General features: G+C 46.5%; 1 protein-coding gene across 4 annotated transcripts in view; it reads left to right on the forward strand.

The window, feature by feature from the left end:
• Window positions 1–11,681: 11,681 nt before the first annotated feature.
• The window catches only part of CLK4 (CDC like kinase 4), a 69,423-nt gene continuing 55,062 nt past the window's right edge, over window positions 11,682–26,042 (forward strand). For all 4 annotated transcript variants that reach the window (XM_017896118.1, XM_017896119.1, XM_017896122.1 and 1 more), the window contains exon 1: window positions 11,682–11,867. Coding sequence is in view for 1 of the 4 variants with exons in the window: in XM_017896120.1 (XP_017751609.1) it covers window positions 11,856–11,867 (12 nt within the window). In the remaining 3 variants the exon portion in view is untranslated. The remainder of the gene's footprint in view (window positions 11,868–26,042) is intronic.

The raw sequence follows: 26,042 nt of genomic DNA on the forward strand, positions 1-26,042 counted from the left end.
CTTTCTTCCAGTTGATTGAGTTGGTTACTGAAGCTTTTGGGTTTGTGGCGTAGTTCTCATGTCATGGTTTTCATCTCTATCAGGTCATTTAAGGACTTCTCTACGTTGGTTATTCTAGTTAGCCATTTGTCTAATCTTTTTTCAAGGTTTTTAGCTTCTTTGCTATGGGTTTGAACTTCCTTCTTTAGCTCGGAGAAGTTTGATCGTCTGAAGCCTTCTTCTCTCAACTCCTCAAAGTCATTCTTCATCCAGCTTTGTTCTGTTGCTGGCAAAGAGCTGCATTCCTTTGGAGGAGGAGAGGCACTCTGATTTTTAGAATTTTCAGCTTTTCTCCTCTGTTTTTTCCCCATCTTTGTGGTTTTATCTACCTTTGGTCTTTGATGATAGTGACATATAGATAGGGTTTTGGTGTGGATGTCCTTTCTGTTTGTTAGTTTTCCTTCTAACAGTCAGGACCCTCAGCTACAGGTCTGTTGGAGTTTGCTCGAGGTCTACTCCGGACCTATTTGCTTGGGTATCAGCAGCAGAGGCTGCAGAAGAGTGAATATTGCTGAACAGCAAATGTTGCTGCCTGATTGTTCCTCTGGAAGCTTCATCTCAGAGGGGTACCTGGTCATGTGAAGTGTCAGTCTGCCCCTACGGGGGGGTGCCTCCTGGTTAGGCTACTCGGAGGTCAGGGATCCACTTGAGGAGGCAGTCTGTCTGTTCTCAGATCTCAAACTCCGTGCTGGGAGAACCACTACTCTCTTCAAAGCTGTCAGACAGGAACACTTAAATCTGCAGAGGTTTCTGCTGCCTTTTGTTTTGCTCTTCCCTGTCCCCAGAGGTGGAATCTACAGAGGTAGGCAGGAGCTGCAGTTTGTTTCACCCAGTTTGAGCTTCCTGGCCACTTTGTTTACCTACTCAAGCCTCAGCAATGGTGGGCGCCCCTCTCCCAGCCTCTCTGCCACCTTGCAGTTAGATCTCAGACTGCTGTGCTAGCAATGAGGGAGGCCCCGTGGGCATGGGACCCTCCGAGCCAGGCACAGGATATAATCTCCTGGTGTGCTGTTTGCTAAGAACCTTGGAAAAGCTCAGTATTAGGGTGGGAGTGACCCAATTTTCCAGGTGCTGTGTGTCATGGTTTCCCTTGGCTAGGAAAGGGAATTCCCTTCCCCCTTGCGCTTCCCCAGTGAGGCAATGCCTCGCCCTGCTTCGGCTCATGCTTGGTGGTCTGCACCCACTGTCCTGCACTGACTGTCCGACATGCCCCAGTGAGATGAACCCAGTACCTCAGTTGGAAATGCAGAAATCACCTGACTTCTGTGTCACTCATGCTGGGAGCTGTAGCCTGGAGCTGTTCTTATTCAGCCATCTTGAACCTTTTTTTTTTTGAGATGGAGTCTTGCTATGTTTCCCAGGCTGGAGTACAGTGGTGTGATCTCAGCTCACTGCAACCTCTGCCTCCCCAATTCAAGCAATTCTCCTGACTCAGCCTCCTGTTTAGCTGGGACCACAGGCATGCACCACCATGCCCGGCCAATTTTTTGTATTTTTAGTAGAGACGGGGTTTCACCATGTTGGCCAGACTGGTGGTCTCGAACTCTTGACCTCAGGTGACCCACCCACCTCAGTCTGCCAAAGTGCTGGGATGACAAGCATGAGCCACCGCACCCGGCCGACTGTGGTACTTATAATAACTATGTTATAAAGGATGATGGTAAATGGATCTATAGTGCTGTAGGGTCTCTACCTATTTTGGGAAGGTGGCATAATGTCAACAATTATACTAAACATTCTAATCAATAGGCACAGATTGCAGTAATGAGTGAAAAAGGAAAGACTCAGCCATTGGCTTTCTGTAAGAAATCTACTTTCAATGTAAGTGTAGATATTTGAAAGTAAATGGAAGGAAATCTGTAAACCATATAAACATAGCATATAGGCAGGTGTGGTGACTCAGCCTATAGCCTCAGCACTTTAGGAAGCTGAAATGGGAGGATTGCTTGAGCCCGAGTTTAAGACCCACCTGGGCAACAAAGTAAGACCCCATCTCTTCAAAAAATTTTAAAACATTGGCTGGGCATGGTGGTGCATGCCTGTGGTCGTAGCTACTCAGGATACTGAGGTGGGGAGATTGCTTGAGCCAAGGAGTTTGAGGTTGTAGTGTGCAGTAACCACACCTGTAAATAGCCATGGCACTTCAGCCTGGACAACGTGGTGAAACCCTGTCTCTACAAAAAATACCAAAATTAGCTGGGCATGGTGGTGGTGCCTATAATCCCAGCTACTCGGGAGGCTGAAGTGGGAGGATTACTTGAGCATGGGAGGTTGAAGCTGCAGTGAGCTGAGATGGTGCCACTGCACTCCAGCTGCCAGAGTAAGACCCTGTCTCAAAAAACAAAACATAAGCATAATATACCTAATACTAATATCAAATAAAAGTGACATTAAGGGCTGGGCACAGTGGCTCATGCCTGTCATCCCAACACATTGGGAGGCTGAGGTAGGTGGATCACCTGAGGTCAGGAGTTTGAGACCAGCCTGGCCAATATGGCAAAACCCCGTCTCTACTAAAAATACAAAAATTAGCCAGGTGTGCTGACGCCTGCCTATAATCACAGCTACTCAGGAAGCTGAGGCAGGAGAATTGCTTGAACCCAGGAGGCGGAGGTTGTAGTGAGCAGAGATCACAGCACTGCACTCCAGCCTGGGTGAGACAGAGTGAGACCCTGTCTCAAAAAGAAAAAAAAGCGACTTTAAGACAAAATTTATTGTTAAAGACGAATATTTTATAATTATAAAAGGATCAATTGACTAGGAAGACGTATCAGTCATAAATATGTATCCATCTAATAACAGAGCTTCAAAACACATGATGAAAATGGAGAAGATCAAGAGGAACTTGTGAAATGGCTGAGTGAGGAGCTCTGCCAATCATCTCCACAAAAAGCAACAATATACCTAGATAAAATTGACAAAAACAGCTATTTAAATGCTGAAAACGTACCAAAGGCAAACAACAAATTGAGAATCATTTACTCAAGAAAATCTACTGAAGCTTGGTCAGAAGATAGAGCATCTCGGAGTTCTCCAATCACTACTCCCGTTCCCCTGTGCTATGGACATTGTCTCCAGCCGAGCAGGCCAGGTCTTCAGGATCAGGAGCTCTCCTGTCTGTCCAGATAGGCCTGCCTGTGTGTAGCAGAGCATGGAAAATTCAATGCCCAAGGATGTTGTAAAAAACCATAGGGATCTTAGTGGCAGACAGTCACATAAAACCAATATTGCAGCTATCCTGAGGTCAAGATATTGGTTGGGACAAGCATCAAAATGGCAGGCCAACCAGGAATTCAACAGGCATGGCCAGTGGACGAGACAGCCAAGGAGGGACGTTTCAGATCCAACTTACCCCTGGGGGTCTGGAAAGATGGGTACACACAAAGTCATGCTAGTTCAGGGCAAGTGAGGGAAGGCCCCAGGGGTGGGTAAGTATGGGGTGTTAAAAGAAAAGCTTCAGCCAAATTAATTTAAAGAAGTTTGATTGAGCAATGAACGATTTGTGAATCAGGCAGCCCCCAGAATCACAGCAGATTCAGAGAGACTCCAGGGGTGCCTCGTGGTCAGAACAAATTTATAGACAAAAAAAAAAGAGAAGTGATGTACAGAAATCGCCAGTGAGGTACAGAAACAACGGGATTGGTTATAGGTTGACGTTTGCCTTATTTGCACACTTAGCAATCTATGAGTGTTTGAAGTATGACCGACCTCTGGGATTGACCAAGACCCAGCTACTGTTACAGGAGCATACTCCCAAGTGAGGTTTGCAGTCTTGTCTACCTGTTAAGCTAGGCTACAGCTTGTCCACCAGGACTCAAATATAGAAGTATGGAGTCCTGCTCAGGCTGTATTTAGTTTGCTGTAACAGGGGCCTTTCAAAGAAGAAAAAGAATTTAAAAATTAAGTACAGATAGAGAATAAGCACATTAAAATATGTTGAATATCATTGGGCATTTGGGAAATACAAATTAAAATGACAATAAGATATTACTACACACCTATTACAATACATTCAAAAATAAAACACAAAATGCTGGTGAGGATGTGGAAAAGTTGGATCTCTCATACATACCCTGTGGGAATGTAAAATGGTGCAGCCAGGCCGGGTGCGGTGGCTCACACCTGTAACCCCAGCACTTTGGGAGGCCAAGGCGGGTGGATCATGAAGTCAGAAGATCGAGACCAGCCTGGCTAACATGGTGAACCCTGTCTCTACTAGAAATACAAAAATTAGCTGGGTGTGGTGGCGTGTGCCTGTAATCCCAGCTACTCAGGAGGCTGATGCAGTAGAATGGCATGAACCCAGGAGGTGGAGCTTGCAGTGAGCCAAGATCGCACCACTGCACTCCAGCCTAGGCGACAGAGCAAGACTGTGTCTCCAAAAAAAAAAACAAAACAAAACAAAACTGGATAAAATGTCATATAGTTGACGGTATTGTACCAACATCAATTTCCCAAATTTTTTTTTGTACTATAGTAATATAAAAATGTCACCATTGAGGGAAGCCAGATGAAGGACACACAGATACCTATATGTTATTGCAAATTCTTGTGCATCTACAATTACTTTAAAAAATAAGTATTTTTAAATTTCTCCCTGCAAAGGAAAATCCAAGTTGAATGGCTTCACTTGCAAATTCTGCCAAACATTTGAAGAAAAAAAAATCAATCCCTTTGCAAACCTTTCCAGAAAACAAAGCACAGAATATGTGTCAACTTGTTCTATGAGACTGGTACTACCCTCATTACCCTAGTACAAAGCCAGACAAAGACATCACAAGAAAGCTATGCTAAAGATTAATATCCCTCATGAATCTACAAAAATTCTCAACAAAATTCACCATGACCAACTGAAATCTATCCCTTGTATACAAGGTGGGCTGAACACTCAAACATCAATTAATGTAATATATCATATTAATGGAATAAAGAAAATAAACCCATGATCATCTTAATAAAAAGGGAAAATAATGGACAAAATCCAACAGCCATTTATAATTAAAAACTCTAAACAAATCAGGAAGAGAAGAGAACTTCTTGGCCAGACACAGTGGCTCATGCCTGTAATCCCAGCACTTTGGGAGGCCAAGGCGGGCAGATCACGAGGTCAGGATATCGAGACCATCGTGGCTAACACAGTGAAACCCCGTCTCTACTAAAAATACAAAAAATTAGCCAGGTGTGGTGGTGGGCACCTGTAGTCCCGGCTACTCGGGAGGCTGAGGCAGGAGAATGGCGTGAACCCAGGAGGCGGAGCTTGCAGTGAGCTGAGATCACACCACTGTACTCCAGCCTGGACGACAGAGTGAGATTCTGTCTCAAAAAAATAAATAAATAAAATAAATTTAAAAAAGAAGAGAACTTCTTTAACTTAAAAGGGGACATATACCCAAAACCCAACAGCTAATATCATACTGAATGATGAAAGACAATTCTTTCCTTTTAAGGAAAAGTATCTGTTCTTACCACTTTTATGCAACATTGTACTAAAGCTTCTAGCCAGTGGAATCAAGTGAGAAAAAAATAAAAATAAAAAGATTTACAAAGAAAAGGAAGAAGTAAAACTACCTTTATTTACAGACAACATGATCGTGTATACAGAAATCCTAAGGAATCCACCCAAAAGCAGAACTATAAATGAGTTTAGCAAGTGTTACGAGTTGAAGTGTGTCCCTACCCTCACCCCGCCCCGACTGCCCTGCCACCCCAGTACCTCAGAATGTGAACTTACTTGGAAATCATGTCATTAATTAAGACAGGATCATACTGGAGTAGGGCAGACTCTTAATTCAATATGACTCCTTATAAGAGGAGAAGACATCTCAGCTCACTGCAACCTCCGACTCCCGGGTTCAAGCGATTCTCCTGCCTCAGCCTCCGAAGTAGCTGGGATTACAGGCGCCGACCATCATGCCTGGCTAATTTTTTGTATTGTTAGTAGAGACAGAGTTTCACCATGTTGGCCAGGCTGGTCTCGAACTCCTGGACTCAGGCAATCTGCCCGATTTGGCATCCCAAAGTGCTGGGATTACAGGTGTAAGCCAAGGTGCCCAGCCTCGACAGATTTCAAAAGATTGAAATCCTACAGAATGTGCCTCTGACTAGACAGTATTCAGTTAAAATAAAAAACAAGGTGGTATCTAGGAAAACCCCAAATATTTGAAAATTAAAGAATATACTTCAAAATATTCCATGAGTCAAAGAAAACATCACACAGAAAATTAGAAGCATTTTGTAGAATGAAGCTAAGACAGAGCTTGGAGGGGAATTTACAGCCATAAGTGCTTTGGTTAGAAAATAATCTTTAAAATTCCTTTCTCTCTTCCCCTTCTTGTATGTCCATTATTTACATGTTTTCTCATTGTCCCACAGTTCTTAGATAGGTGCCATCTTTTCCATTCCTTCTTCCTCTTTGCATTTCTCCAAGTGCACTGATTCTCTTCTCAGTCGCGTCTAATCTTTTGATAAGCCCATCAGAGGCATTCTCCATTTCAATTATAGTGAGTTTTTTAAATTTCTAGCATTTCCTTTTGATTCTTTCTTGAAGTTTCCATCTCTCTGCTTATATTACATGTGTGTTGGGGAAAAGCTGAGTATTGGGAGAAGCTCAGGCAGGGCTTGCATGTCCGACATAATGGAAAAGAGTCTTGGAACATGTCCAGGGTTCAGGGTCCAGGGTCTAAAACCCCTCGTGACCTTTGGAACACCAAGCTCTGTGCTAAAGGGTGGAAGGCTGCCCTGCCGCACCATAATCTAAGCCCAGGGCATAAAATCCCTCGTGGCTTGGATAGATTCCAGGGCTCGTGGCTCTGGAATGAGTCTAGACTTGCTGGCTCCTTGCTCCTTGCTCTCCCAGGATGGATTGTATCTTGAATTAAAAGAGCCTGCTCTCCATTATCTCAAGTAGCAGAGCAAATGCTCAACCATCCCCAGCTGTAAATCACGTGCTTAATGCAACACGCCCTTTCAACCTCCACATTCTCACCACCTGTTTCCTTGTTGAATTACCAGTAAATAGCGTGGGCTCCCAGAGCTGAGGGCCTTCGCAGCCTCTATACACTCGCGATGGCCCCCTGGTCCCACTTCACTCTCTCAAATTGTCTTTTTCTCAATCCTTTGACTCTGCTGGACTTTGTCGCCCCCATGACCTGGTGTTGAGTCTGATCACCCCAACACATATGCATTCTTGCATCTTGTCTACTTTTTCCACTAGAGCTGTTGGCATATTATAGGTTTGTTTTTAGTTTTTTTGTTTTTTTGAGATGGAGTCTGCCTCTGTGGCCCAGGCTGGAGTGCAGTGGTGCAATCTCAGCTCACTGCAAGCTCTGCTTCCTTGGTTCAAGCGATTCTCCTGCCTCAGCCTCCCGAGTCACTGGGATTACAGGCGTCCACCACCACACCTGGCTAACTCTTTGTATTTTTTAGTAGAGACAGGGTTTCGCCGTGTTGGCCAGGCTGATCTTGAACTCCTGACCTCAGGTGATTGACCCACCTGGGCCTCCCAAAATGCTGGGATTATAGGTGTGAGCCACCGCACCTGGCCAATTATAGTTTTAAACTGACAATCTAATGACTCTAACATCTCTGCCATATCTGAGTCTGGTCTGATGCTTGCTCTGTCTCTTAAAACTGTGCTTTCATCTTTTAGTATGCTCTGTAATTTTTTGTTAACAGCCAGACACTATGTCTGGGTTAAAGGAACTGAGGTAAGTAGGCCTTTGGTGTGAGGTTTTGTGTTTATCTGGCTAGGGCCTAGGTTGCATTTACTGTCCCGCAGGCATCAAAGGCTAACATTCCTTCTGATGTCCTTGTTTTGCCTCCCCTATTGTCTTTGGGTTTTTCTAGAGACCTCTTCCTACATAATGTCTGAGACACACAGTGTTTTCAGTTGTCCCCTGCTGAGACCTATGATGTGATGGTAAACTCTTGGGGTAGGCAAGCCTTCTACAGTCTTATGATTAGGTCTCAGCCTTCTAATGGGCCTGTGGCCCGTGGGTTGTGACCTTCACCACACTTCTCTGTTTTGTTTCATTTTTCCCTTTCCATGAGACAGGAAGGCTAGAGTGGGTGGGCACTGGGTATTTCCCTTCTTATTACTGTAGTTACTGCTGCCACCTTTCCCCCGTTCTCCTTGTTTTCTGGAGTTCTAATAACATTTATATTGAACCTTTTGATTGTGTCCCACATTTATCTCACACTCTCCTCTTCATTTTAATTTTTTTCTTTTCGTGTATCAGTTTGGACACTTTCTATCATTTTATTTTCTTGTTTGTTGTCCCATATTCTTCTGTTTTCAATCTCTGCCATACCCTGTTCTATTTCCATTAAGTTCTTAATTATACATATTGTGTTTTTAGCTTTAAAAATGTCCATTTGCCTCGTATATGTATATATGAGTCATATGTAAATTCTAATTATCTGTTGAAATTTACTGCCTTTCCATCTATTTTGTCATTCTTTTCTTCTATTCTTCTAAACCTACGATTATTTTAAAGTCTCTCTATGACCTGTGTGTCTGCTCCTAAGTCTGCTTTTATTCTTCTAGTCTTTATTCACAGGTTCTGTCTCTTTGCATTCCCATAATATTCACTAGTGCACTGGGCATTGTGCATGAAAAAGTGTAACAACCCCAGATGTCTTCATCTTCTACCAGAAAGAGTCTTTCTTTCTTCCAGAAGGTAGACTGGGTGAGATCTGATCATCTGAGTTAAACAACAGACTGGGCTGAGTCAAATCTTTGTTGCAGTTCCGGCAAGATTCAGTCAGTGTCTGCTTCATCCTGTTCTTCAGATTTGGCCCTCCTGAGCCCAGTGTATTTTTGTCTTCTGGGGCTTAGGGAATATGTGAATTTTTGCTTGGCCTCAGAGAGAATTGTGGCTTTGCTCTTTGTCTTTCCACTCATGCAGCTTCGAAATTCTGCAAATCTCCCTACAGGGGGATCACGTTGCAACATCCAAAGCTGGGCTGGCTTGTCTGTCTCCTTACAGTGGCCTTCTTCCCAGGCCACACTTAGATTCTCAGTCTGTAGCTGATGCTAGATAACAAATGCTTCCAGGGAAAAGGTATTTTTGTGATCAACAGCGTCAATTCCCCGTTCCATCTAGCGCGCTCCACTCTCTCATTTTGTTCTCGGAGACCCTGCCCTTCGCAGGGCTTTCTTACCTAAGCGCCAAGAGACAGTGAGAAATTTCCCTCTGCTTTTCTGAGAAGAATGAATTTCTGCTTAGCTCTGAGAATGACACATTTCCTTTCTCTTATGAAAGGACTAATTTTTCTTTTGCCATAGCAACAGCTTACTATATGAAACAGTGGAAAACCCATTCTAATTTATCAATAACAGGGTTTTTACTTTTTTGTCATTTACCAGTCCACACACTTCTGAAATGCAGCCAATCCATGATGGAAGGGCAGGCACCAGCCACAACCACAGTCTAGGCATCATGCTAAAATTCCAACAGCTCCTAAACACACCTGCCTCTGAAGGTCCACAAATCCCTGAATTCCAAACGAGACAGAAACCATTGTTCATGACAACAGATTCATCTTCACTGCCCAGAGGTCACTTGAGCCAGACTCCTCTCCACATGCCCTGTGGGAGAAAATGTGGGAAGAAGCTGTGTAGTGATTGTGAATATTTTTATCTAAGACAGACTGAACTCCAACTCAGTGGGTGTCCCAGAGGGTAGACGGGGCTATACCTTAGCCCGGCCTGGGTCCCCAGCTCTGTGGCATGCAACGATAGAGATGCTTAATCTGAAGTCTAAGGAATGCAGGTGGTTGAAATTCATAACCCCCTTGAATCTGTCTGCAGATTGTGTGTATATATGTGTAGTTTTCTGGCAAAAGATTTCACAGCTTTTATCACATTTTTAAGAAGTTAGTGCTGCCAATGGCTAAGAATGTCTGCAAATGAATAAATGAATAAACATGTCCCGCATCTTCTAGGGTGTCATGAACATGGTTACTGAGTATGGAATGCATTCACCCCTTCCCTTATCCATTCAATCACACCGAGTGGCTCCCGCTGTGAGTTCACAAGGAGAGGAACTTTGGGGTCTGGGTGTGGAGTCGGATGCGTGCCCTGCCTCCGGGGAGCATCAGGGAATCTGAGACGGAGGCTGAGCAAGGGAGTGACTGGAGCAGTCAGAGGAGGGAGGAGAGAGGTGGACGATGCCAACATGAAGAGGAGGCAGCATTTGAAATGGGCTTCGTCAGAAGGAAGTCGCGATGCGAGGCAGATATTCCTGGCAGAGTGGGAAGATACAGCATCTGTTCAGGGAAACGGGGCTGTTCTGTTGGATCAAAGAACATCTTATGTGTCAGAAAAAAGCAGGAGATGGATATGGGATCAGAAGAACTGGACTCTAGCCCCAAGTCTGCCCTAGCTTTTTGGGTGAGCTAGAGCCAGCTCTTCCCTCCCTGTGCCTCCGAGCACTCCTGTGTACACTGGGGATGGTGGAACATGTCATCCCGAGAGCTCTGTGATCTGTCCACTCCAGACAGCAGACTGGGGCTGTTGTTATTGCTATTATTACTGTCATTGCTGTTGTTCTTACTGCTGACCATTATGTCAAGTCTCTGTCAACTCAGCTCAGAAATTCTTGCTGTGACTTCCAATATGGTGTTCAAAAAAAAGAAATTCCTGTGACTCCTCTACTTTGACGTCTAGACATCTCAATCTCAGTCCAGTCCAGAGCAGAACCGAGGGTCTTCCCCAGCAGACCTACTTTTCTTGGTCACAGCCTTTCCTGTCCCAGCTGAAGGCAAATCTGCCTTTTCAGTTGCTCAGGCTGCGAACACTCGTGCCCTCTGATATTCCCACAAGCATCCGGTCTGTGAAACAATGACGGCAAGACCTTCCAGATACTTCTCTTCTCACCACATCCACCGCTCCCCATCTGGTTTAACCCATGTCATTTCTCCCTGGCCCTCTGTAACAGTCTCCTGGTGGGTTTTCCTGTGTCTACCTTTGTCCCTTAGTCTATTCCATGACATGCTCAGAGCTCTGCAGTCTGTCCCCTAAATCAAGCAGAAACCAAAGCCCTAACGTGAATTTGCTCCCAGTTGCCTTTGAATTGTTCCTTGACCACTCTCCCCTTTGTCCACTTTGACCCCGCGGGCTGCAGCTCCAACATACCAGGGAAAGTTCCTCACCAAAGCCTTTGCTCTAACAATTCCTTCAACCTGGAATGTGTGTCCTCCGGACAGCGTCATGGCTGGCTCTGTGGCTCGCTCCGTGTCTTCAATTATTGCTCAGCTCTTGCCTTCCCACAGACCTTCTCTGACCCCTCATTTTCATGCTGTCACTGAACCTGCCCGTCATATTCATAGACCCCGTTTGTCACTCCTCCTCGTCTCTATTTAAGCCCTTATCACCTTTTGGCATCACGCATTTTGTTCACGATTTATTTGCACTGTCTGTGTTGGGTCTCTCTTGCTAGGATATAAGCTAGAAGAAGAAGAGACATTTGTGTCAATCACCAGTGAGTCCCAGGCACCTGCAGGCTGCGTGGAATAAAATAGATAGTCAGCAAATATTTGTTGGAAGAGTGAATCAGTGAATGAAAAAGAGGAAACTGTTTAACAAGTGAATAAACTAGTGGAATTAGAATTTGACAAATCCCTACCCTTTATGCAGCTCCCCAGGAACAGCCCAGTTGAGAGCAGAAGTGAGAGGGAAGAGGCGTTTTCATGTTGGGATGATGCTCTACATGTTTCTTACGTTGCTGTGGACTCCGTGAGACAAGGGCACACCTGTTGCTGCAGGAGTTACATTCCCAAAGGCCAGAAGATGGCAGTGGTTGGTGCACTGGGGGATGAGCAAGGAGGTAAGTGTGGCTGTCTTGCAGTGGCGGGGAGAACACTAAGAAATGAGGCCACAGGCTGTCAGGATTCACGTTTTGCAGAGCCACGGTGTTATGTGTTGAATTGTATCTTCCCAAAATCCATATGTCAAAGTCCTAACCCTCAATACCTCAGAATGGGATCTAATTTGGAGATATGATCTTTACAGGGGTAATAAGATTAAAAGAAGACTATTACAAAACAAACAAACAAAAATGAGGCCATTAGGGTTGGCCCCTCATCCACTATGACTCGTGTCCTCAGAAAAAGGTGAAATTTGGAGATAGGGAGAATACCACGTGAAGATGAGGGTGGAGATCGGGGTGATGCCTCTAGAAGCTGAGGAATGCCAAAGCTTGTCAGCAAACCACTAGAAGCCAGGTAGGAGGCGTGGAGCAGATCCCATCTCTCAGCCTCAGAAGGAACCGGCCCTGCCATCCCCTTGATCTCGGACTTCCAGCCTCCAGAACCATGAGACAATACATATCTGTTATTTAAGCCACACGGTTTGTGGAACTTGGTGACAGCAGCTCTTGGAAACAAACACACATGGCAAGAAGTTTTAGATTTCCTAGGCATGAGAAGGAGCCTCTGGAGGGATTAGGCGTGTGATATTTTATTATGATTACTATTAGTTTGTATTGTGGTAACAAATGCAGAATACAAGCTTTATCATCTTCACCATTTCTCAGTACAGTGCACTGCCTGCACTGTACAGGCAGTACAGCCGTAAATATATTCACACTGTTGCACAACCGTCAGCACCGTCCATCTCCAGAACATTTTCTTCTTGCAAAACTGCAACTCCGTACTTATTAAACAACTCCCTGCTATCCCTACCCCCAGCCCCTGGCAACTACTGTTCTACTTTCTATAGAATGCTCTAAGTTAGAATGCTCTAGGCATCTCATGTAAGTGGAATCACACAGTATTTGTCCTTTTGTGACTGGTTTACTTCACTTGGCATCATGTCCTCAAAAGTTCCTCCATGTTGTAGCATGCATCAGAATCTCTTTCCTTCTGAAGGCTGATTTTTTGAAAGATCGCTCTGACTGCAGTGGGAGAACTGGTGGGAGACAGGCAGAGCGGTTGGGTGGCCTGTTGGAGCAATCATTGCTGTCTCTCCCTCTTCCCAGAGCAGGTTGAATGTGGCAATGCAGCTCATCACTGTCCCTGCAGCTCCTTCCACCAGCTTCCTCTCTGGCAATGGTGGACATTCACGCAGGGTGAATTCTAACTCCCTCCTCAAACCAGCACCTGCAAGTCCATCTGGAGTTTCCTAACCTGTGCCTGAGCTGCTACAAGTCTTTGCATTGCTGGCATGTGCCAGCTTTCTTTCTGGGGCTTGAATTGCTCACTGCCTTTAGTTTCCTGTGATGTATGTGGCCACATCCCCACGTGGCAGGTCCTCGTGGCATGAGCGTCACTGTGTCTGCAGCTCCTTGGTCCCAGTGGGACCTGGAACATGGCACTTTGTCCCCTGAGGCCCAGCTTTCCTCATTCAGGCAGTGGGCCTGTATCAGCACTGATTCCATGTTAAAGAAGAATTTTTCCTGCTTGAGTGTAATTACGGCTTTGCTGAAACTGGTAGACTTATTCACTAAAACAGCCTCAAGAAAACAGGACCTTGGGCATAGATGGAGAGAAGTGCACTAACAATCCCGGGAGCAGGCTGCCTGGCAGTTTTCAACCACCAGATAAGAAGAGTCTGGCTGCACCTGCAAAAGGTCACGATGCGCTCACTGAGACAGCAGTGATGAACTGCCTGCCTGGGGCTGCGCACGTAGCTGCTGTTGCAAAGAATGCTTTGATCATCATTTGTGCTTCCCCTAACTTCCCTTAAAAACCACTGATCTAGGGACACAACTCCAAGAGGGGGTCTTTGAACACATGTCACTGCCTCCTCCTGGATCGCCCACTTACCAATCGCACTAACTTTCTCTGACGGGAGCTTTTGTCTCTTGAGTTTTGGCTTTCAAGTGATATGTAGCCCAGATGTGAGTTCAGCCACGGGTCCCTCCTCCTAGCTGGTGTCTTGTGAAGGTTTTTTTTTTTTTTAAATGGAGTCTTGCTGTGTCACCAGGTTGGAGTGCAGTGGCACGATTTCGGCTCACTGCAACCTCCACCTCCTGAGTTCAAGTGATTCCCCGGCCTCAGCCTCCCAAGTAGCTGGGATTACAGGCACACGTCATCATGTCTGGCTAATTTTTTTATTTTAGTAGAGACGGGGTTTCACCATGTTGGCCAGGATGGTCTTGATCTCCTGACCTCATGATCCGCCTGCCTCAACCTCCCAAATTGCTGGGATGACAGGCATGAGCCACCATGCTTGGCCTTGGAAAGTTTCTATCTAGTGTCTGGCATATAAAAGCAAACAATGACTATCGCTGTTAATATTGTTCTCCGTATATTGTGTCTGGATCTCAGAAGGTGAGGCCATCCTGTGTGTTCCCACAGTGGAGTCACACGGATGGTGAGTAGGGATGACAGTCAAGAGGGGTGCCCAGTGAGGGTTTCTCGCTCTCATTCTATGGGGTCAGGAGTCATCGTGGAAGGAGCCCTGGAGGTGCTTGAACTTCCTCATGTCAGTGATCATGGCCATCACTCAGCTGCTATCTAAAATGATCGGTAGGATCAGCCTGAAACCTACAAGGGCTGAGAAGTCATCTTTGAATTTAGAAATGAAGAAGGGCTAGTGATGGTGGAGGACCTCGAAGTCAGGCCTGGGGAGAGTGCGTGGGGTAGACGCTGGGGAGGAAAAGTGGTGGAGGACCTCGAAGTCAGGACTGGGGAGAGTGCGTGGGGTAGACGCTGGGGAGGATAAGTGGACTGCCCAGTGACTGCAACAGGAAAAGGGAACATGGGGACCAGGTCTGGGGCCAAGAAGAGGACCTTGAATGGAGCAGCAGACTTGAGGGGCAGCTGCGGGAGGCTTCTAGGCGCCAGGGCCTTTCTGGCCTCTGTGCTCAGCGTTCTGCTCAAGAACAGTCAGGACTGCCTGGGGCGCCTGGGCCGCTCCCAGCAAAGCTGAACTCCTCGGCCTCTCAGCCCCTCAGCTTAACCCCTGTGGCATCTGAGTGACCCGCTTATCTCCAGCCTCATCCAGTCCTATCCAGGCCCCTCTTTCCCTGTTGAGTGGCCACCATCAGCTGAGGCTGACTCCCACATGAGCAGGCACAGGCTAACGCGGTCAGAGGTCACAGTAAAGAATAAAGCATTTCACAAATGCGAGGAATGAGGCCGGGTGCGGTGGCTCATGCCTGTAATCCCAGCACTTTGGGAAGTGAGGTGGGTAGATCCCTTGAGCCCAGAAGTTTGAGGCCAGTCTGGGCAACATGGGGAGACTAAATCTCTACAAAAATATACAAAAATTAGCCAGGTGCAGTGGTATGTGCCTGTAGTCCCAGCTACTACAGAGGCTGTGGTGGGAAGATCGCTTGAGCCCAGGAGGTCAAGGCTGTGGTCAGCCAAGATTGCACCACTGCACTGCCGCCTCGGTGACAGAATGAGACTGTCTCAAGAAAAAAAAAATGGGAGAAATGGTTATTGGGATAATATATTTTCAATTCTGTCTACTATCAGTCTGCATCCTAAGACTTCAACCTCATCATGCCCATTTAGATGACACCAGGCAAAGATAATCAACGTTCATCAAATATCAAGGGATGTATTTTGACACGCATGAGCCCATTTCATCTTCGGAACAGTGTTACATGTTGACTATTGTTACCTCCATTTGGCAAATGAGACAAAACAAGGTTCCGAAGTGTTTTGTGAAATGTCCAAGGACATGGACTAAAGTAAATCAAAGAACGCGTGTGTTGACACCACCATCTGCCCAGCTTCAAAGCGTGGCCTGAATCCACATCACTGTCAGGGTGACCAGCCATCCTGGTTTGCCTGGGACAGTTCCATCTTCAGCAATGAAAGATCTGTGTCCTGGGAAACCCCTCCGTCCCATGCAAGCTGGGATGGTTGGTCATCCTAACAGTGTGCTGTTTCCAGGCTGATGACAGGAGGTGAAGGGGTGCAGAAAAGAGTCTATGAAGTTCAAGGCACAGTGAAAAGTACTGAAGCTCGGCAGGGTGCGGGGGCTCACCCCTCTAATCCCAGCACTTTGGGAGGCTGGGGCAGGTGGATCATGAGGTCAGGAGTTCGAGACTAGCCTGACCAACACGGTGAAACCTCGTCTCTACTAAAAATACAAAAATATTAGCTGGGCATGGTGGTGTGCGCCTGTAATCCCAGCTACTTGAAAGGTTGAGGCAGGATAATTGTTTGAACTCAGGAGGCAGAGGTCGCAGTGAGCTGAGATTGCACCGCTGCACTCCAGCCTGGGCAACAGAGCAAGACTGTCTCAAAAAAAAAAAAAAAAAAGAAGAAAGAAAAAAAGAAAAGAAAAGTATTGAAGCGCCAAAGGAATAAATGGCTCAGGTATTAACAGCGTATTCTCTAGTGGGCTCTAGAGACAACAAGCAGAAGGAATTAGAGAAATGTGTTTCCAGACTCTAGGCAACCAGACTGCTGTCTAAAGATACGGAGGGAAATAAGCAGCTCCCACAAAAGAACGAGGCAAAGAAAAGAACTGTCCATGGCCTGATACTTGGCACACCAACAAGTCTCAAATGTTTTTGTTTTGAGGTGAGTCACATGAGCATTGGGGTGCCCTGGATGGTTATGACAGGAGAATTCTCTCATCCTGAGAGAATATAGATACATCTTAAATAGAAACAGGATGTACAAGTATAGCAATGCTTCTTTTTTCTCCAAGATGCTCACGATTTGTGCAAACATAGTCAAAGCTCCCGAAAATATGCTGTTCCTCAAACCTTCCTTATCTATAACCAAATTTTGGTCTGATCTCAGCAGGGTTTTGTAGCATTTAGGATCAAATACGCATCCCAGCAACCCCAGGCTGGAGGCCAATGTGGAGACCCCCATGGCCTTTCCCCTGGTGCACAGGTTGGTGAGCAGAAAGGGTGCCCGGACACTGTGGGACCACAGGCATGTAGAACATGAGGAATCTGGCCTCATAGAAGGTATCAGAGAGGTTTCCAGCTGCAAAAGCGACAGAAAAGCGACAACTGGGAAGCAGCCCGGGACACAGTGGGAGGCAGTGACTGGTCACTCACTGCACTCCAGGCTGATGTGTCCAGGCTCACATAAGGGCCTGCATCTGGGAAGAGAGGAGAGTTCACTAACCACCCGCATAGAGCATCACATGGACCAGGGAGCAGGTGAAAATGCAGGAGTTAGAAGCCTGGGGTGCTGTGAGCTGCCCGATGCTCCTCCCTGGCCTTACGGTTTTACAGGCCAGAACCACAGTGATCATCTTCTGGCATAGTGGAAACAGCTCCCGGGAATACGATTCCAAGGATGGATGGTCTGGAGAGGCAGGTTGCTGTGGTAGGACTGTCAGAGGCATCTGAGCCAGAGCAACTCCATGTTGAATAGGGGCTGGGTAAAATAAGGCTGAGGACTACTGGGCTGCATTCCCAGACGGTTAGGCGTTCTAAGTCACAGGATGAGATAGGAGGTCGGCACAAGATACAGGTCAGAAAGACCTTGTTGATAAAACAGGCTGCAGTAAAGAAGCCACTAAAACCCACCAATGGCGACAAGAGTGACCTCTGGGCATCCTCGTTGCTACACTCCCACCAGCGTCATGATGGTCTACAAATGCCATGGCAACATCAGGAAGTTACCGTATACCCTATATCCTCTAAAAGGGGAGGCATGAATAATGCACCCCGTGATTAGCGTATAATCCAGAAATAACCATAAAATAGGCAACCAACAGCCCTCGGGACTGCTCTGCCTGTTAGAGTAGCCATTCTTTTAATTCCTTTCTTTTTTTTTTTTTTTTTTTTTNGTTGCTGTGGTAGGACTGTCAGAGGCATCTGAGCCAGAGCAACTCCATGTTGAATAGGGGCTGGGTAAAATAAGGCTGAGGACTACTGGGCTGCATTCCCAGACGGTTAGGCGTTCTAAGTCACAGGATGAGATAGGAGGTCGGCACAAGATACAGGTCAGAAAGACCTTGTTGATAAAACAGGCTGCAGTAAAGAAGCCACTAAAACCCACCAATGGCGACAAGAGTGACCTCTGGGCATCCTCGTTGCTACACTCCCACCAGCGTCATGATGGTCTACAAATGCCATGGCAACATCAGGAAGTTACCGTATACCCTATATCCTCTAAAAAGGGGAGGCATGAATAATGCACCCCGTGATTAGCGTATAATCCAGAAATAACCATAAAAATAGGCAACCAACAGCCCTCGGGACTGCTCTGCCTGTTAGAGTAGCCATTCTTTTAATTCCTTTCTTTTTTTTTTTTTTTTTTTTTTTTTTTTTGAGACAGAGTCTTGCTCTGACGCCCAGGCTGGAGTGCAGTGGCGCGATCTCAGCTCACTGCAAGCTCCGCCTCCCGGGTCCACGCCATTCTCCTGCCTTAGCCTCCCGAGTAGCTGGGACTACAGGCGACCGCCACCTCGCCCGGCTAATTTTTTGTATTTTTAGTAGAGACGGGGTTTCACCATGTTAGCCAGGATGGTCTCGATCTCCTGACCTCGTGATCGACCCACCTTGGCCTCCCAAAGTGCTGGGATTACAGGCGTGAGCCACCGCTCCTGGCCTAATTCCTTTACTTTCTTAATAACCTTGCTTTCACTTTACCGTATGGATTCGCCTCAAATTCTTTCTTGTGTGAGATCTAAGAACCCTCTCTTAGGGTCTGGATTGGGACCCCTTTCAGGTAACAGGACCGCCAGTGAAGAGCAGGGAGCAGAAGACACAAAGGGAATGAGGTGAGGAGAATGTATTTAGGTTGGTGCGAGTCTTTGCAGTCTTGCCATTAAAAGTAATGGCACTGATCTAATAGCTGAGAGACCAGCTGTGGGCTTTGACAATGGGAGTGTCTCAGTGCTTCACAAAGACCCTCAGAACCAGGGCTATGAGGAGAGAGAAGGACAGAGCTGCACAGGCTAGATCTTCCTGAGGGTTCTAAGTCCAGGAAGGCGGTGGCCATGGGGTGATGGCAATCCCTTGGCCTGCAGTGCCGGACACTTCTCATACTTCCCCAAACCTGGAAAGGACAACAGGGGTGCGTTCAGAAATAGTATCTGGAGTCTGGGCCCAGGGGCTCACACCTGTAATCCCAGCACTGTGGGGGGCCGAGGCAGGCAGATCACCTGAGGTCAGAAGTTTGAGACCAGCCTGGCCAACTTGGGGAAACCCCATCTCTATTAATAATACGAAAATTACCTGGGTGTGGTGGCGGGTGCCTGTAATCCCAGCTACTCGGGAGGCTGAGGCAGGAGAATTGCTTAATTCTCCACCCACCCAGGAGGTGGAGGTTGCAGTGAGCCAAGATTGCCACTGCACTCCAGCCTGAGCAACAGAGTGAGATTCTGTCTCAAAAAAACAAAGGAAAAAGAAATAGCGTTTGGACCGTAGCTAAAGCAGCCCAACTTACACCGAGTGTCTGCTCAGCTCTTCCTAATGCCTGCTATTCCCTGTCTCCTCCTCTGGGCCTACACCCCACTTCTGTGGGCTCGTGCCCTTGAATCCTAGTCTGCCTGTAACTCGTCCCTTCGACCAAAGACATCTATTTCTTTTTATCTTTATTTACAGAAATATGATTTGATTATTTTGGATTTCTCTTCTTTAAACATCTCAGTCTCTATGTAAAGTTGCAGAAATCAATCCATTACAGCCACTGTGCTGAGCTTTTAGGTTAACTCTCTCACCAAATACTCGTGGGAAGCCTGTGAAGGAGGCCTCAGGTGTCCCAATTTACAGATAAGAAGGCTGGGGCTCTGAAAAATGAAGGGGCTCGCCAGTCCAGCCAATGGCTGCCCTTTGCTGTTAGAAGAAAAGTCCCGGGCCCTAAGATGCCCAGAGGATCCAAAATGAACTGGCCTGTCCAGCCTCACCCTATACTTTTTCTCTTCTCCCTCTTTGTCCCAGCCTCAGGCGCCTTCTTCCAGTTGCTCAGACAGCAGCGTGTCCTTGCCTCTGCCTGGAATGCTCCATCCCAACCCATCCTTCATCCCATAACCCACACTCTCCTCATTTTCAATGCAGCTTCTTCCGAGAAGCCTCCTAAAGGGCCTGATCAGGTGCCCTGGGCCAGATCCTCAACACCCACCATCCTATTCTCTTTCTAACCCTTAGCACCAGGTTTTGACTAGATATGTATTTTATTCATGTTTGTCTCCATGCCCCCGGGAGAAAAAAGTCCACGGAAGCAGGAATTATGCCTTTTTTCCCTCACTGCATTTTCCCTAGCACTGAGCACAACGCCTGGCCTGCTAGTACGTAATAATTGTGATGTAAGTAATGAAGGGGTGAATGGATGAATTCTGTAGTTGGAAATGGCTTTTATTTTCAATTTTGACATTTAATTTGCAAGTGAACTCACACAAGGGACATTTTGGTTCTAAAGTTTAGTTTTATTATCTGAAATGGGGATCGTAATACTGACTGTATAACATCAGCATGAGTAATGTATGTGACGGTGCATGTGGAAGACCCAGCAGAAGCTTTGGCAGGTATTAAACATGAGCAGCTGGCGGCCGCCATCGTTGTACACCCATCATCATCTCCACCGTGACCATCGTCACAAAGGCTGCCTGCACATGGGTGCGGTGGCTCCCGCCTGTAATCCTGGCACTTTGGGAGGCCAAGGCAGGTGGATCACGAGGTCAGGAGTTCAAGATCATCCTGACCAACATGGTGAAACCCCATCTCTACTAAAAATACAAAAATTAGCCAGGCGTGGTGGTGCACACCTGTAATCCCAGCTACTCAGGAGGCTGAGGCGGGAGAACTGCTTGAACCAGGGAGGTGGAGGTTGCACTAAGCCGAGATTGTGCCACTGCACTCCAGCCTGGGTGACAGAGGGAGACTCTGTCTCAAAAACAAACAAACAACAAATGAACAAAATCAAAGGCTTCCCTGTGATTCACCAGTCAGGTCATGCGCTCTCCCTGTCCTGGCTGAATTCTGGATCCAGTGCCTTCCCGAGTCTTCTGCCGATCAGATCCTTTTCCACCTGAAATTCATCAGTCTCAGTTTGTGTTAATCTGACAACCTCAAATCACCTGTCCTGAAGATGGCATTCATTAGGCACCAGCTGCATCTTCCCTCTGTGCACACAGGACCAGGAGGATGACATGGACTCCCTAGAGCTTCCCTCCCTCGCCAGGCTGCCCACTGGAGAAGCCGACAGTCAGGCATAGGCTTGGCCTCATAACAATGATACAATAGGGGGAGTTGGTCTTTGATATGCCAGGCTCTGGGGTTGGGTGCGGGGCATTTTCTCAGCATTGCTAGTCATGATCCCACCTTCGGTTCCCAGGTGAACAACAGTACCCCAAATTCTCTTCCTATTCCCACATCCAAACCTGCTCTCAAGTCTCCTTGTTTCACTTGAAGTCCTCCTGATTCTGTAACAACCTACAGGGACACTTTCACAAGAGTTTTATAAACTCTGTAGTGAACAGATGGATGTTCAGACAGACAGATGGTTGGACCCACTGACATTCAGGAAGACAGGCAGGGAGACATTAGGACAGAAGAACATACATTCAGATAGACAAATGTTTGGAGAGATGAACAGACATTTTGATAAACTGATATTCCAACAGATGGGTGTGCCAGCATGAAGATGTTCAGACTTAAGGATGGTCAGACACGTGGATGGATACTCGTACAAACACATTCAGACAGATGGATGCTATGACAGATGGGAATTCCAACACACAGAAATTCCAACACATGCACATTCGGATGCATGGATGCCCAGACGGACAGACAGATGTTCAGACAGACAGGTGTTTAGGCGGATGGACAGAGTTGCAGACAGATAGACATACCAGAGAGTACAGAGCACTGGAAGCATATAGAAAGTCAGCTTGTCAGACAGACATTCCCACGTACGAGGCCATCAGGGGGGGGGTGGTGGGGGGGGGGGGGGGGGGGGGGGGGGGTCTGACACGCAGGATAGTCTTCCTGTAGACATCGCCTATCCTGCTGGAATGGCCTGTCTAGCCCCAAATGTGCCATTTTCCTCTCACTGTCCTGTCACAATGGCTGTCTGTCAGAATGCATATCATACTGTCTGAACCTCAGTCCTACAGGAGCAGCATTTGGAAACGTCCGTCCCCTGTCAGAACTGCTGTACATTGCACGCTCTTCAGCCCCCAAAAACACCTGTTTGTCTGAATATCTGTCCACCTGCGGACCTTCACCATGAATCGCAGTCTGTCTGTCAGCATACTCCAGCCTCTCCCTGCCTGAAACAAAACCATCTATCGTGAATGTTCCTGTCCCCTATGGTCCACATACAGTCTGAATGTCTGTCTGTTCATGTTGTCTGAATGTTGTTCTGTCTGAACAGCCATTTGTCCGGGCATCGGGACATCTGTCCAAATATCTGTCTGTACATCTGGCCATGTGTCTGAATGTCCAGCCCTCTGACACTCTGTCTGATGCCCATCATTCTGAACACCCTCCATCCTCCAATAACGTCTGAATTTCTGTTTGTCAGAATATCCACCTGTGAGAACATACGTGTGTCTGAACATCTTTGTGACTGAGCAAACATCTGTTTGAGCATCCACCTCTCTGAATGTTTCCTCCTGTCCATCCATCCATCCACCATCTGTCCATTTGAATGTCTTCCCAGAATGCCTGTCTGCCAAAACACCCACCTGCCAGAACATCTGTTCACGTGTCTGAATGTCCATCAGTCGGTATGCCCATCTGCCACAATGTCTGTGTGTGTGAATCTTTCCACCTGTCCAAAAGTCTGTGTGTCCAAATGTCCATCTGCCTGAATGTCTGCCCATCTGTCTGAAAGTGATCTAAATGTCTGTTGGCCTGCCCAAACGACCTCCTGTCTGAATGTCCATCTGTCCAAATATCTATCTGTTTAAGCATCTATTGGCAAATGTGTCCATCAGTATGAAGATCTATCCAATCATCTGTGTGTCTGAATTTCTGTGTGTGAAAACACCCATCTGTAGGAACATCTGTCTGCCTGAAAGTCTCTCCTTTGGGAACACCTATTTACATCTTTCTGAACATTAATCTGTCGAAATATCCGTAAGTTGGAAAGTTCATTTCTGACCATCTGTGTGTCACGATGCCTGTCAGAATGCTCATTTGACAGTTCGAATGTCTGTCCATCTGTTTCAACGTCTATCTGTTGGAATGTCCATCTGTATGAACCTCTGTCCTTCTCTCTAAATGTCAGTCCATCCAAACATCTGTATGAACATCTTCTGTTGGAACTTCTTGTGTGTCACAATGCCAATCTGTTGGAACGTCTGTCTGTCTAAACTTCTGTCCATCTGTCAGAACATCTGTCTCTCTGAATGGAACATCTGTCCATGTGTCTAATCATCTGAGTGTCTGAACATGCATATTTCTGATTCATGTGTCTGAACACCTGTCTGTCAGAGTGGCTGTCCATCTGTCGGGACGCACTCTTCCGTTTATTTTTTATTTTTTTGAGACGGAGTCTCACTCAGTCGCCCAGGCTGGAGTGCAATGGCACGATCTCAGGATGCACTTGTCTGAACATCTGTGTGTCTCTCTGAATGTCTATGTGTCTGAACATCCATCTGTCAGTACGCCCGTCTGCAGGAAAGTCTGCTGAGGGAGTCATGTCTCAGTGGGGCCGCGTTTGAGGAGCACAGCACTCCTCAGTGCTCCATGGCTCTGCAGCTCGTTTGTTTACTATTCTGGGACAGAGGGCTGTCTCCCTCTCACACATCTGGCTACTGCAGGATTTCCATTTTTGCCATAGTGTAGTGGTATATGGCCACAAGGTGGTAACACGTACTTTTTAGATTTAAGACCTGTTTTAATTTTTGTATGAATCATCAGGATTCTTTCTGTTTTACTGGTTTCCTTATATCACTTAAACAAGCTGACCACTGGCCAACAGTTCTGGCTGCTAAATCAGTTTGGAACGTGTCGTTATTGAAACACAAAGCCGTACCTCACACTGCTCTAAAGTGGGCGAAAGCACCCTGAGTTAGTGCAGGAGAGAGCAGGCCTTCCTCAGAACTGAGGGTGCACACACCACGCCCACATGCCGCTCTCATCGAACGTTTCCCGGCAGACACACAAGTGATTAGGCACCAAAATGGCCAACAAAAATGGCCTCTATTGGAAGGGCGTGGTTTACAGTTCTCAGATTCCTTTTTTTTTTTTTTTTTTTGGAGATAAAGTCTCACTCTGTTGCCCAGGCTGGAGTGCAGGGGTGCTATCTCAGCTCACTGCAACCTCTGCCTCCTGGGTTCAAGCAAGTCTCCTGCCTCAGCCTACCAAGTAGCTGGGACTGCAGGTGCATACCACCATACTCAGCTAGCTTTGTATTTTTAGTAGAGATAGGGTTTCACCATGTTGGCCAGGCTGGTGTTGAGCTCCTGACCTCAGATGATCCACCCACCTCAGCCTCCCAAAGTGCTGGGATTACAGGTATGAGCCACTGCGCCCGACCAACAGTTCCCAGATTCTTAAACCAACAAGAGTGTGACAGGCTTGTAGCTGTCGTCCGTTTCTTCCTGCTCACCTTTCTCATGGAAGGACTTTCAAAAGAAACCGCGAGATGTTTGTATGTGTTTATCTTTTGAAAGAACAGAAGTACAGGAAATGTATGAATTGAAATGGTTTCTAAACTAAGTAGTTTTTTTAAAAATGCTGTATTTTAACATAAGACACAGTATTAGATTGAAGAGATCCTCTATATAACACTTTGTTTAGTGTAAACAGAAATTAATCTGTTCATGGTCCTAAATTGGGCTCAGAATTTCTGTTAGTGAGAAACCCATCAGTTTATACTTTGCCATATGCCATTTTTGAAGGATTCTACCCTAGTAAATGAAAATTTTACAGTTCGTGAATAATACTGTTAAGCTTCCTTTCAGTGAAGAAAGCTATTACTTTAGCTGTAGTAATCAAAACAGTATGGTACTAGCCTAAAAACGGACACCTAGACCAACGGAGCCGAGTAGAGAAGCCAGGAATAACCCCATACACACGGTCAACTTACCTTCAACAAGGCACCAAGAAAACAAAACAGGGGAAGGCTGGTCTCTTCAATAAATGGTGTTGAAAATTGGATACCCACAGGCAAAAGAACGAGACTGAACTCCTTTCTTACATCACACACAAAAATCAACTAAAAATATATGAAGGATTTAAACCTAAGACCTGAAACTGTGAAACTTCTAGAAGAAAACATAGAGGAAAAGCTCCTTGACGTTGGTCTTGGCGATGATTGTTTGAACATGACAACAAGAGCACAGACAACAAAAATATATAAAAATAAACAAGTGGGATTATATCAAACTAAAAAGTCTGCAGAGCAAAGCATTGAAAAGACAACCTACAGAATGGGAGAAACTACCTGCAACCCACATTCCTGATGGAAGGTTCACATCCGCAACGTACAGCTCAATAGCAAGAAGCCGCCAAAGAACCCAAGTTAAAAAGGAGTACTGGCTGGGTGTGGTGTCTCATGCCTGTAATCCCAGCACTTTGAGAGGTCGAGGCAGGCAGCTCATTTGAGGTCAGGAGTTCAAGACCAGCCTGACCAACATGGTGAAAGCTCATCTCTACTAAAAACACAAAAATAAGCCGGGCGTGGTGGCGCATGCCTGTAACCCCAGCTACTCGGGAGGCTGAGGCAGGAGAATCGCTGGAACCCGGGAGGTGGACGTTGCAGTGAGCCGAGATTGGGTCATTGCACTCCAGCCTGGGTGACAAGAGCAAGACTCTATCTCAATAATAATAATAATAATAATAATAATAATAATAATAATAGGTCACCTCATTGTGAGGATGGCTATTATATTAAAAACAAAACAGCCAGGCACGGTGGCTCACCGGCACTTTGGGAGGCTGAGGCGGATGGATCACCTGAGGTCAGGAGTTCGAGACCAGCCTGACCAACAATGGAGAAACCCCATCTCTACTGAAAATACAAAATTAGCTGGGCGTGGTGGTGCATGCCTGTAATCCCAGCTACTCGGGAGGCTGAGGCAGGATAATCGCTTGAACCCAGGAGGTGGAGGTTGCGGTGAGCCGAGATCGCACCACTGCACTCCAGCCTGGGCAACAAGAGCAAAACTCTGTCTCAAA

The sequence above is a fragment of the Rhinopithecus bieti genome, unplaced genomic scaffold (genome assembly GCF_001698545.2).
Source record: "Rhinopithecus bieti isolate Rb0 unplaced genomic scaffold, ASM169854v2 scaffold_26546, whole genome shotgun sequence".
NCBI classification, from domain to species: domain Eukaryota; kingdom Metazoa; phylum Chordata; class Mammalia; order Primates; family Cercopithecidae; genus Rhinopithecus; species Rhinopithecus bieti.